At 41.2% G+C, this 14,239-nt stretch overlaps 1 protein-coding gene across 1 annotated transcript in view; it reads right to left on the bottom strand.

Moving 5' to 3' along the window:
• Positions 1-12,986: 12,986 nt before the first annotated feature.
• LOC132548080 (unconventional myosin-XVIIIa-like) overlaps positions 12,987-14,239 on the bottom strand; it is a 69,076-nt gene continuing 67,823 nt past the window's right edge. Inside the window, exons 19-21 of the mRNA XM_060211904.1 lie at positions 13,787-13,915; positions 13,178-13,321; positions 12,987-13,010 (exon numbers count right to left, since the gene is read on the bottom strand). Coding sequence (XP_060067887.1) covers positions 12,987-13,010; positions 13,178-13,321; positions 13,787-13,915 — 297 coding nt within the window. The remainder of the gene's footprint in view (positions 13,011-13,177; positions 13,322-13,786; positions 13,916-14,239) is intronic.

Here is a 14,239-nt window from a genome sequence, read left to right as displayed (position 1 = left end):
ATGGTGAGGGGGCATGGGATGGATTTAATGATTCTTGATACACTTGTAATTTATCCCACAAAGACAACAAGTTTTTAATCAAGAAGGTAGTGGAGTCCTATATATAGACTTTCTGAGCATGATTAGAACATCTAATGTTTTATTAGGTCAAATATAACTGATATGTCAATGTGACCTTCAGGGGGGGGGTGGGGGGGGTGTTATGGGGCCTACATGGCTGCTTTATAGGGATATCAAACGTAATGACAAACAAAGAGAAATCTTTAATTACCATTTCTTAATAGATGATTATAATATACGTGTTTCCAAAGACAACCATATTATGATAGACGTTTCAATATTCACAACATGCCATTGTCTTTACTAATTATGATAGACAGACGTTTCAATATTCACAACATGCCATTGTCTTTACTAATTCATGGTTTCCTGATTTGCTAGCATGCTTTTAAATTATTTCATGTGGGGATGTCAAATCTGAAAGTTTGTAATGAAATTCATTTTCACAAGCATCATTCAAAAAATTGAACAGGTTCAACAAAAATTTATCTAATTTTGTTTAGACTCTGATAGTATACTATACACTTTTGCTATCTGATTTCCTGGTAATAAGTCCACACCCGCTGAATTTGAGTAAGAGTAGGATGTGTTCACTCCATGAGCATATCAATACATTTTTCACATATGAATGTATTTAAAGAACAGAATTATCTCCCTTGGCTCTTAAGTCCAACAGTTATCTCCTCTTTAGACATAAACCTGAGTTTTACTTGAAAAATTTGAAGATTTGAATTGAGTAACACAATATTATCCTTTAATCAATAATAGTACTTTTTTCATATTTCAATATATATTGATAAACAACTAATATATTGAGAAATATTAGTGATATTTATCCTAAGGCCGTGCCTATGTTTTCAGTACAGAAAGTCTAACAACATTGCTCTGTCAACGTCCTGTTATAACTCCACCACCTACTGTGAATGAGATTTTATTTGTCATCCTCCTGGGCTTCAGAAAAATGAAGACAGTAAATGGTATCAGAATAGTAACTTTTTATAGCACTTATTATAGAACAACAGGCAAGACAAAAGATGAAAAATTCTTATTGACTATCAAATAGTCAAGGTGAAGGTATTTAAAGTCAAGGACAGACTATAAAAGAAATGGTTGAGGATGAAAAATAGACATTTCTAGCTATTTGTCCAGTAAATGTAGGACAATTGAATTATTCTCTCTGGGTTTTCTTCCTCCGGCCAGAGTGTTGATATCTGATGTTGTGATTGAGTTTGATGTATTCATGTAGGTTATCAAAAACGAAAGCTTTCCTTTTTAACAGGAATTAGCGGTTTGAACAATGATATAGGGTTGAGATCTGGAAATAACTACAAAGTATTATATCATTGTTTAATACTCACTTGCAACACTAAACACTAAAATTTGTTTGACTTTGGTTTTTGAAATTACGAGAAACTTTGAGTTGTGGGAAGTAAATTTCTGTTTATCACATCTTGTAGATGTAAAGAATATTACTTCTGTTCACAAAATATTGCAAAATACCATTAATCACATGCAAACATGGCTGATTATACATGTGTTCTAATCCATATCTACTGTGTGGAAATCTTCCATGGACATTTTTTGTGATTCCTTATAATACACAGACCTTGCCCTGTTTGAAACATCATACCAAACATTGTCCAGAACATTTGAATTTGTAAGTCTGATTATATGAAAATACATGACCTATGACCTTGGCTGTCAATTAATGCAAATTAATTCACATCTCAGTGACAGGTCATGTCAAAAGTAAGATTTATAAAAGTTATTTGATTTTGCACAGTTTTATGCTGTTCCTATAATTATCATTACTCTATAACTATTCAAAGCACCGGTGAAATATATTTACTCTAGGTCATTTCAAATATATCAAAGTAAAAAGTAAATTTTGCTAAATAAACATAGCAAACTCTTAAGCAAAATCTACTACAAATATGGAAGATCTTGAGATGTCTTTGGAATTTTTTGTTAAATGTTGAATTCCTGGACCTGAACAAAAAAATCATGGCCAATACCTTTATACATATTGAACACATGACAGCAAATATGGCAGACTTTCAAATAGTTATTTAGATTTTCAAACAGTTAACATATTTAATCTAATAGTCCTTAATCTAGTTTAAATACTTGCCAAATATCATGACCTTCAATATTCGTAAAATGCTTTGATGTTGGTAGAGTTGTTTGGCAAAAAGGACAATAGAAAGAACAGGACCAGTGTTTGTACTGTTGTGTATTACATAACTTAACCTATCTGTCCTGGAGAGACGGCTCTACCAAATACACAAGTCCACTGTGATTACTGGCTGCAGTCGGGAAAAAAAATTACTGTGGGAGCTAGACGATCCATTACTGAAGGCTAAAAGGACATTCCACTTCAATTATGACCTATGCACATTAAAGTTAGTTTTCTGTTGTTTATAAACAAAACTGTTTATTTCAATATCTGGGTAATTTGATCAGATGAAGATTTCATTACCACGTACCTAAATTTGTCCCCTTTCCAAATTTTTTTCCGCTTGAATTTAAGCTTTGACTTTGTGCTCATAGCATTAATTTTCATTACATGGTAATAGATGCCTGCCAAGAAATTTTAACCCTAACCTGGAATTTGTTGTAGAAACAAAATTAAAAAGTTTTTTAAGTTTGTTTTGAAATTGAATTACAACCTGTCAATCACAAGAAAAAAGAAATCTGATTGGTTCATTAATCATGGTTGCTAACGGTTTTTATCTCAATCATTGGCTGATTTGTTCACTTACTGATAAATCCAACCCATATTGTAACATCACAATATATATTTAATCTGTCAGTTTGTAAATAAAACAGTGAGTCAATGAGAACCATACCTATCCTACCCTAATACTGCAAATGAGTTGTCCCTGATAGTATCACCAAGATTGAATCTGACATGGAGATTACAAAAGCCTACAATTTTCTATAATTTGGTGATATGCCCAGCTCATCATTTCCAAATCTCTTTCTATCCCAACTCCATCAATGAGATTACCATCCCTGGCAAAAACACCTATATTTGTTAAATGGTGAGCTTAATATCCAACATTTTTTAGATTCAATTTGATATTTCTACATCATATATGCAAAAAATCTTTTGTTATCGTCAACTGTTTCTTCAATTTCTTTCCAATTTCTCATATGTCAATTTTCCATTCACATACAAACACTCTCAGGTCCAAAATATCAGACATGATTACTGTGTGTATTTTTCACTAAGCTAACAAACCTGATATTACAATACCCTGATCAATAGCAGTTATATCAACTCCAGTACTGCCCAATAAATGATCTCTTGATTTATTTCACATCTCCTGAAATGTGACAAGAAAAAGCATTATACAACACACAGGCATTGGTGTCTGAAGGAGGTCTATGTGTTACTAGGGCACAAATGTTTTATACATATAGTGTGTCACTCACAAGCTATCACCAGGGTCCAGTACTATACAGGGTTTATATAGATCTTACCAAGGGCATACAGTTCTTGTTACAGGGTTTATATAGATATACTTTTATATAGATCTTACCAAGGGCATACAGTTCTTGTTACTAGGACAGAAATGTTTTATCTAGGCCCTGTTACTAGGGTATATACAGGGTTTATACAGTTCTTGTTACTAGGACAGAAATGTTATATCTAGGTTCTGTTACTAGGGTATATACAGGGTTTATACAGTTCTTGTTACTAGGACAGAAATGTTATATCTAGGTTCTGTTACTAGGGTATATACAGGGTTTATACAGTTCTTGTTACTAGGACAGAAATGTTATATCTAGGTTCTGTTACTAGTGGGGTATATACTAGGACAGTGTTATATCTAGGTTCTGTTACTAGGAGTTCTTGTTACTAGGACAGAAATGTTATATCTAGGTTCTGTTACTAGTGTAAACAGGGTTTATAGAGTTCTTGTTACTAGGACAGAAATGTTATATCTAGGTTCTGTTACTAGTGTAAACAGGGTTTATAGAGTTCTTGTTACTAGGACAGAAATGTTATATCTAGGTTCTGTTACTAGTGAATATACAGGGTTTATATTCTTGTTACTAGGACAGAAATGTTATATCTAGGTTCTGTTACTAGGGTATATACAGGGTTTATACAGTTCTTGTTACTAGGACAGAAATGTTATATCTAGGTTCTGTTACTAGTGAAAACAGGGTTTATAGAGTTCTTGTTACTAGGACAGAAATGTTATATCTAGGTTCTGTTACTAGGGTATATACAGGGTTTATACAGTTCTTGTTACTAGGACAGAAATGTTATATCTAGGTTCTGTTACTAGTGTAAACAGGGTTTATAGAGTTCTTGTTACTAGGACAGAAATGTTATATCTAGGTCTTGTTACTAGGACAGAAATGTTATATCTAAGCCCCGTTACTAGGATATATACAGGGTTTATAGAGTTCTTGTTACTAGGACAGAAATGTTATATCTAGGTTCTGTTGCTAGGGTTTATACAAGGTTTATAGAGGTTTTTTTTGTTACAATATTAACACAATTCAGTAAATGCAATGTAAAAATAGGAAGACCACTTCCTGTTGAAGAACAAGATGCATGTATTATCCTATGAATAGGACCATTTTAAGACAGGATCTCTTTGTAGTAGACAGTGGCTATATCTCACTGAAAAGCATACTGGAAGTTCACCACATGCCCACCCTGGGATGCCCTAATTTGTTTCCATGCAAGGACTAAAATGTCTGCCACTTTCTTAGATACATTGACTGTGTGGTAATTGTTATTATGGGGGCATCTCAATAGCATTTGGGAAACAGAAACTTTTTTTATCACCACATGAATTCTTTTTAACTTTCATTGACTACAAATGAAGACATATTTACAGATTCTCAAAGGTTAAAGCTTCTATAGCATACATTATTGTAATAGAGGTTATCATCTTACACATCTCTGCTAGGATTCCAACCCCAGTCCTCTTGCATACTGATCCAACCCTCAAGTTCATTATAATCAAGCAGCATATTGCGGATTAAATATTTACCAGTGTTACATATATCTTTTTTTTCAGAAAAACAAATTTTATATAATATTTAACTCCAATTTTAAGTGAAGTTCTCCATTGCTAAGCAGTGATTAAGTATTTATCAGGTCAATGTTCTCACTAGCCAAGTGGTATAATGCAGATTAAGAGTTTATACCAGCCCAAATTACATGTATCTTTTCTGTAAGAAATTTTATATATATAATTTTGTACTATTTCTAAAGAGAAATTGTTTCCTGCCGAGCAATATATTGTGGATTAAGAATCTACCAAGGTTACACCTATCTTTTCCAAGAGATTTATGACTTCATACATTTCTAATTGTTCATAAGCTAACCAGACCAATGGGTTACCAGCAACATACAGGATTTTATTGTAACACTGTAGGAATATGTATTCTATAATGTACGTTATCTTATTTACCAAACATTAACCGTATACATACATCAACAATTCACAATATGTGCCAAAATCAACAATGGTTGCCACACTTAGCTGTGAGAACATCTATCTCTCCAAATGTGCCAACATTCTACCAGAACAAAGGTCAACCATTCATGAAAGAATGTCTGAATTGTGTACCAACGAACTAAGGTCACAGTTCTGAAACTAAATATGAAACTTCTGATGTTACAGTCATCATAAAAGAATGGTCTCTGTTATACTGATCAACCTGAAGTACTAGATCAGTACTAGTGCATGATCCTGGTAAAATGTGCATTAACAGATCTAAGGTCAAAGCTCCTGGTAAAATGTGCAGTAACAGATCTAAGGTCAAAGCTCCTGGTAAAATGTGCAGTGCCAGATCTAAGGTCAAAGATCCTGGTAAAATGTGCAGTAACAGATCTAAGGTCAAAGTTCCTGGTAAAATGTGCAGCAACAGATCTAAGGTCAAAGTTCCTGGTAAAATGTGCAGTAACAGATCTAAGGTCAAAGCTCCTGGTAAAATGTGCAGTAACAGATCTAAGGTCAAAGCTCCTGGTAAAATGTGCAGTAACAGATCTAAGGTCAAAGCTCCTGGTAAAATGTGCAGTACCAGATCTAAGGTCAAAGCTCCTGGTAAAATGTGCAGTACCAGATCTAAGGTCAAAGCTCCTGATAAAATGTGCAGTAACAGATCAAAGGTCAAAAGTTCTGACCAAAGGTCAAAAATCTTAAAATATACCAATTAAGTAGTCAATGTATACATAGTTCAAAATTGGGTTTAACATTACTTCTAGAAATAATGGGTGAGAGGTCAAAGGTTAACAAAAGAAAGAGGAAATAACAGGTCATTATGTGTGCTACATATCAGCTTGGTGGCAGCTATTTATGTGAAACTTGCAACTGATTGTATTATCAGTTTCAGTGAGAGACAAATAAATTATGAGACAAACAAATACTTCAGAGTAGTTCTGTTGTTCAACAATGGGTTCAAGACAAAAGCTGAGTTAACAAAAATCTTTCTATTCATCATGTTTGGAAAATATCTATTTTAATTATTTTTTATCATCTTATTTTTACATTCTTTTCACCAATACAAATTATGGTCATGCAAGTGACATATATCTGATTGTATTTCATTATGTTAATGTTTTTATCGTCTAACATGAAAAATATACTACAATACTGTATATAAATATAACAAAAAACATCTCGCCAATCTTCTTTAAATATTCAACAATTAGAGTCATTCTTGAATTCATTTTAGTCTGTTTTGTATCCTTCATTTTAACTTCTTTTCAGTATTTAATATAAAATGCTTTAAACAGACAACCTGTAATACACTGTCCCTTTAATAATGATGTTTTTGGCCAAGTATGTTAAATCTGACACTTACTTGTAACTTCACACTCCTGTGTTAATGAAACAATTACAAGACTCGCAATGTGAAATCTGTTCTTAATTACCCAAAATACCAGTGTTCCAAATTATTGATAATTGACCAAAATGTTATGGGGAGCTGCCTCAAGTTCCCATAAACATTATAGAAAATGATTTATTGACAAAGTGGGCCTCTTAGACTATCGCTGTCAGATAAACAAAACAGCCCTCTATAGAAACAGAACAAACTCCCAAATCTGGATAGAAATTGTAACAGCTAGTCTGTGTTACTAGAACAAATTCAACAGATACAGAAAGAATTAATTACCTGACTACAGTATCAAAATATTCCATCCCTCTTAAACTTTTACTTGAAATTAACGAATTAATTAATTGTAAATATGACAGAAGTATTCTTTATGACACTTATAAATTGGCAGTGTTGTTTGAAAAGAGTTCAACAGACTTATCAGTAATATTGATGACAGCACAACAGCTGATACAACATAATTCTATTCCCCATGATACCTGTCCCATTTGCCGACATTACAGCCAGACCTCACTATGTGAACTTTGTTTGCACATGGAGTCTGCTGCTTAGGCTTCCATGCCTTTCCAGCTAACTTTCCGCCGGAAGAGGGATTCGTCCTCTTCTTCCGGTAAGGGAAGTAAGCTTTTTAAGACCTCCCTCCTGAAGTTCTGAACCAGAGCGTTCCTGCTGGGGGTGCTCTCGTTCCACCGAGCTCCGCCCTTCAGCAGGGGGTGGCTCCCCCTGTCCAGGTGCGTCCTGGAGTAGGGGGGGGGGGCAGCCCGACCCTGACTCGGCGCAGTCAAGGGTCGAATTGGCCGGTAGCTCTCGATAGGCGGCGGTGTTACCGTCGGAAAGGGACTTCCGGTCGAGGTCTCTGATTCCTTCAGGGACCTCGGCACGCCAGGTGGCGTCGTTGGTGGGGGCCGCTTTGACTCCGGAACTGTGCCTTCGGGTATAGGTTCAGGGGCCACAGACTTTTTGTCAGGATTGTCTGTGGCTACGGGGATTAGTGACACTTGAGTTCACTAATCCTGGTGTCAGCGCGGGGTCTGTTTTCCCACCCTCACAGGCTTCTGGCTCTGGGACTTCCGTCCCAATCCAGATTTCCCAGTGCAGGGTTTCCCAGGGGGTTTTCCTCCAAGGGTTTGGGGCTTCAGGCCAGGAGTCCGGTTTCCGGTCTCCCTTTCCCCCGGGCTCAGGGAGTAGGGGTGCCTGCGGGCACTTATTCCTGGGTCGCCCAGGCCAACCTGCGGATGGTTTTGGGTACCAACAGTTACTCAGCAGTTACGGGCTTAGCCTGTACATGTCTGGGTTTCCACCTGGTGGGAGTGGCGGTTCATCCTGGTCCTTTGGACAGGATGTCCAGCCCCAGACTCAGGCAGGCCATCTTGGCCAGTTCTGGGGTCACTCCCGGCCCGCTGGACCGTTCCCATTCCCTCAGGGGTTTGGGTTTTTACCCCATGGGTCTTCACTCGTGGAACCCATAGGGGTTGGTCTCTCCTCTAGGAGATGTTATAGCAGTGCGGAATCCCCCCAATGTTCTGCTACTTCGGGGGCCTTGTTGGCCGGTCCTATAAAGGTTTGCCAGACCTTAAGGACTTCCGCCTCCAGCGCGGACCCGTCGGTCTCCTGTTCCCAGGGGTCGGCTTCGGGTCTCCGACCCAAGCCTACAGCTACAGCTGTTGGTCGCGCTGCGTCCAAATGCCATAAAGAGGAGTTCCCCTCTGCGGAGATGGCTCCTCTGGCGGCCCCTGTTCCTCCCAAGGGGACTTCGGTCTCTATTGAGGAGGAGATGGACATCGAGGGTGCGGGCTCGGCAGAGGAAGACGATGTCATTCATCTTTCTCCTGGGCCAAGAGGGTTCACAAGGGGAAGATGGCCCTGAGACTGCTGAAGCTGAGGCTCAGCATGTGCTTTCTGGGATGCGGGTCCTCCGGGCCAACATCTCCCGGATTCTCAGGGCGGAGGTTTGCCCACCGCCTCAGCATCGTCGGCGCCTGAATCCACCATCCTTCTGGGTTCCCTGGTGGCTCCTCGGGCTTCCGTTCGCTCAGATCGGTCTCTGCCAGAAGGCAATATCATGTCTTCGGTTCTGGCCACGGCCCGGGCTCCGGTTTTAGAGAAGGACTCCTTCTCTACCCGTGCTCTCGGGTTTGTCGGTCTGCAGCTCAGTGTTGGTGAATTGTCGGAGGCTTCAGCTTCCGACTATGCCACACATGATGGGCAGCTGGCCTCTCAACCAGCACAGCTGGAGTTGAGACAGCTGGCTGCCTGGCCCGGCAAATCAGTGGACCAGGTGGTGCTCGATCCCAAAGAGCACCACAGGATGGAGAGAATGTTGCACCTCTCCATCCAAGTTCTGTCATACATAGACTTCCTGACAGTTTGTCTATACAGGGTATCCGATTTGCCTGAGTGTCGGTTATCCGAGACAGAACAGCCGACATACAGGACACGGCAGCCTTGCAGGTTCTCTGCTCGTCAATGCCGTGTTGGCTAGGCAGTTTTCAGTTCTGAAATTCCGCCCAGTCCAGTAACCCTACCGTTTCCGCTTGTTGAATGCCCCCTTCTAGGGCTCTACCCTGTTCAGGGGAGCTCTTCCTTGGGTTCAGAAGGATATGAAGGAGGACTCGGTCGCCTCAGCACTTCTGGTGAAGAGGTTTCAGGCTGAGAAGGCCAGTGCCTCGCAGGGGTCAGTGCCTCCTAAGAAGAAGGCGAAGTCTTCGGCTGCTCAGTTTTCTGCACAGCCCAAGTCCCAACCTCACTTCAACGGCAACAAGGGGAAGGGTAGGAAGGGTAAGAAACCTCCTGGGGGCAAGAAGAAGGGTTCCTGACTATTTCTGCTTCTTGGCCGCGAAAGGCGAAGGGTATGGCCGGGTGGACGGTGGTTCTCCTTTCCCGGGCTCATGTCCTTCTCCTGCAGGCTCAGGCTCCGGGTGGGCAGACGATTCTCTGGTCTGGCAGGGGCTCGATCTGCCCCATCCGGAACTCCCTGTGGGCGGACGTCTCTCTGCTTTCCTTTCCTAGTGGCAGGATATTACAGAGGACGCTTGGGCTTTTGTCGGTGGTCAGGGAGGGTCTAGGTATTCCCCTTCTTCAGGATTCGTCCCTCGCCTCCTGGCCGTTTTTGTTTCTTTCCTCCTCCCGGGGATTCAGAAAGGGCACGGGTGCTCCAGGAGGAAGTAGGGACCATGCTGCCAAGGCAGAGATGCCCTTGGGGCTCACGACAGCTCCTTTGGTGTTCACCAAGTTGCTGCTGGTGTTTCCTTCACTCCTGCAGAATAGACGTCCACATCTATTTCGACGACTCCCTCATGCCTCTTTTGGTGTGGGAATCGTTAGTGAAGGACACTCGTCTGGTCCTGAAACTCTTGCTCAGAGTCGGCTTCATTCCTTCCAGAGAGAAGTCAGAGGTTCCTTCATATTAGGACTTCTTCTTCCTGGGGAACCATTTTGACATGGTTCGGGGCTTAGCCCTTCCACCTCTGGAGAAGTTTGAGAAGGTCAGGGCTCTGGCTCTGACTTTCATCACTTGGTCGCTTGTCCAGGTACATTGGTTCCTCAGTTTTCTGGGGTATCTCAACTCCTTGGCATATGTGGTCCCCCTAGGGAGGATTCACATCGGACCTCTCCAGATGTTCCTCCTGTCTGACTGGGTTCCGTCATCCAGGAGGCCTGGATCCCGCTTACCCAGTCGGTCAGGGAGTTCTCTTGCTGGTGGACCATTCAGGAGAACGTTTTCCACGGGGTACCTCTGACCAAGCCTATCCCCTCTATGATCCTGTTCATGGACGCGTTCATGACAGGAATGTGAGCTTACCTCGATGGGGGAGTGGTCTGGCGAATAACTCTCGAAGCACATCAGTGTACTCGAGATGAGACTGTTCATTTGGCTCTGCAGTCCTTTAGGGGTATCCTGCAGTCCAAAGTGTGGCTACCGACAACAGTTGTCGAGTATCTGGAGAGACAGGGGCCACCAGGTCTCATGTCCTGTGTGCCCTCTCCATCCACATCCATCTTCTCTGCCAGGACATGCAGTTGACCATAGCGGTCAAGCATCTTTCTGGCAGGCTGAGTGTGTTGGTGGCCACTCTCCAGGCGCCACCAGCCGGTGTTGACGGAATGGCAGCTGTGTCCCTTGATTTTCAAGGGGAATTGTCAGGCGTGGGACAGACCTATTATAGACCTGTTTGCCACTTCCCTGAACAACCAGCTGCTAACCTTCGTCTCCCCGGTCCCAGACCGTAAGGCGTGGGCTGTGGACGCCCTTTCTCTGGAATAGGAAGGGACGTATGCATATGCATTCCCTCCCTTCAACCTGGTGGGCAGGGTTCTACAGAAGTTCTGGGAGCATCACTGCTCCTTACTTCTGAGAGCCCCTCTGTGGCCGAGGCAAGCTTGGTTTCAGGAGCTCTTGTCGTTTCTGGTGGAGGAGCCCTTGGCTCTCCCCACCAGACCGAATCTCCTTCGCCAGCCTTGGCCCAGAACGACACACTCTTGACCAGAGATCCTCCACCTTCACGCGCTGAGGCTATCTCTGGAAGCCACGCCAAGGCAGGCTTTTCTCAAGAGGTGTCAGATTGCATTGAGCAATCAATCAGGGCTTCCTCTTCTGCCGTCTACCAGTCACGTTGGATGATCTTCTGTGATTGGTGTGTCGGCAAGGAAGCTTATTCATTCGAAGCCTCTGCATTTGATTGCGGAATTCCTAATCTCTCTGTTTAGGTACCGCTATCTGCCACCTGGCACTATTGCTGGCTATCGTACAGCTATTGCCAGAGTTCTTGCTTGTTATGGCAGGAAGGAGATCGGTTAGTCCTCCTCTCTTTCTGCCCTAATCAGAGGCTTTGCTATGAATAGAGTTGTTTTTAGCGAAGAATCAGGTTCCGGGGTTCTCGCACGATCCCATCAGGATCCTGGCTGTGACTAGCTCGGAGGAGCGAGATAGGTTGCTTTGTCCTTGTCGGGCTCTTAGGTTTTATCTTGATAAAACCAGGGGGGGGCGGGGCTCTCGATCCCGTCTGTTTTGCCCATTAAACAGGGGCAACGAGATATCTCCTCCCAGTCGGTTTCCAGGTGGGTTTGCCAGGTGATTTAGTATGCTTACGAGCATTTTGATGATCTGGCTCGGGCGAGAGTGAAAGCGCGGTCTCACGAGGTCAGGGCCCTTGCTTCATCCTGGGCCCTTCTCTCAATGAGTCCTCCTTTCAGGAGGTCATGTCTGCAGTATTCTGGCAGGGCAGGGATACCTTAACAGATTTTTATCTGTGATCCCTAGCTTCCCACTCAGAAGGCCTGTATTCATTGGGACCTTTGGTGGTGGCATAGTCAGTGGCTGGGCCTCCTCGTTAGCCCCGGGCCATGTCTTTCCGTACGGCGGCATGTGGGTACACCTGCTCTTTCACAGAGAGGTCCCTTCCTTCACTTTAGCAATCTGTTCTCCCTCCCTACTACTTTGGTTGTGCTGAAGGGGCTGCCTGGCTTCTAGTCACCACTACGGTAAGACGAATTCGCATACTAAAGTTATGGTAATTATTACTGAAATGAAATTGAGGTTTTTTAATGTAAAACCAATTTTCATGATGTAATACTTACCATAACTTTATGGAGTCCCACCCTATCCTCCCCTCTTCCTTATCTGCCTGGCTGCCCCTCTGTGGGGTTTACGCCATAAAGGTTATTAGAGGAAGGGAGATCACTCTGCGTTCCTGCCGTGATGGCTCATGGATCGTAGGGAGGGCGGGATTGTTTTTCTTTTGAATCTTTTGTTGTTGGGATACAAAGATGGGTGTAGGTACTGTATTTGCATACTAAAGTTATGGTAAGTATTACATCATGAAAATTGGTTTTACATTAAAAAACCTCAAAATTAACAACACCAGCTCACAATTCTGAGATCCTCTCGTTACTCGGAGTGATAATTTAGTCTACCAATTAGTATGTAAGCATTTAATCTACAAAATATGATTAATATTTAATGATATGGAATGAGGTCACTTTATGATCTATAAGCATTTATGTAGATACTCATTAATTCATACTTATGTAATAAATTATCTGTTAATAAATTGGGATTAATTGAATAACTCAATCAGTAACTGAAAATAGAATAAATCAATCAATCATTATTGATTAATTAAATCTTTCTATTAATCAACGTGTGCTATAAATTTATGACATAAATTGATTTATTAGTTTCTACATCATCCATTTGTCTACTGTCACATACTACTCCGTCTACTTTGAAACATTTGCTGAGACTAACCTCCCTTGATTTGAGCTCTTCTTCTGTTCGGTGTACATCCAGTAGAGGTTTGACCTTTGTGTATAACCTCCACCACGGCCAATCACGTATTAGCATCAATTTCCGTATATTTTTCTGGATACAGCTGATGGCGATATGTTTTACCTTTCAGGGAAAAAGTTCACAAAATTATTCTTTCTACAGCAAAATAACCTCTTTAATAACTTATTGTTGTTAGTTGGGAAATTTAATTTGTTGAAATTCTGTTTTGCGATGGTGATTTAGATTTTCCAAATGCTAAAGCTGGATGGTAAACCTGACGGTAATAACCCTTCTCTTTAGCTATTGATTACTGCTTACAATACACACTAGGACAAAAATCAAAATAAAAAATTTATAAGCAAATGAAAAGTGTTATTGATTTCCATGAAAGCAAATGATACAGGACATCATAACCTACATACAATGCTGTATCACACGATTCTATATCTATATTACAATAAAGAAGGCCTTCTCCTTAAAAATACATTAACAGGCATAAATCATGATTAAGATTGCAAAAAATTTAACATGTCAGATCTTATAAATAGTGATATTAGGATTAAAGACCAACTCAGACATCTTACTTACCCGTAACTTTTCCAAGTACTTCCTGCCCAGATAGCCTCTACAACAAGCTTGTAGCCTTATAACTGTTCCAGTGATCTTCTCGTCCCTTGCTGCCTCTAGTTGGTTCAGAGCACCTGCCCGGAAGAACACCTGTAATTGTGAAACAATAACACCTGTAAGTATGGACAAGCTCTCTTCTCTCGTTACCTCATCATCAGCACGCCACTGTCTGCTGCTTCAACAATTCAAAAATCAATTTGTCTGCTGATACATCGACAAAGTCCTTTCTTTTTCTACAATGTCTTCAGTACACACTTGTTAAAACCTTTATAAGAGTAGCTTCATTAATATTGCACTAGTTTTAATGGGCCAACACAGTAAAATTGCCACTGTAATACTAATGTTACCGACTAGAAACACTGTTTTATGAAGGCCTCATTCAAGCTTAGCATAAACGTTATTCATGGAGTTGGG

Source organism: Ylistrum balloti, unplaced genomic scaffold (assembly GCF_031769215.1).
Source record: "Ylistrum balloti isolate Yb309-2 unplaced genomic scaffold, AGI_CSIRO_Ybal_v1 Utg370000, whole genome shotgun sequence".
Lineage (NCBI taxonomy): Eukaryota > Metazoa > Mollusca > Bivalvia > Pectinida > Pectinidae > Ylistrum > Ylistrum balloti.
The sequence above is the reverse complement of the archived record's forward strand: the minus strand, read 5'-3'. Positions and strand labels throughout refer to the sequence as shown.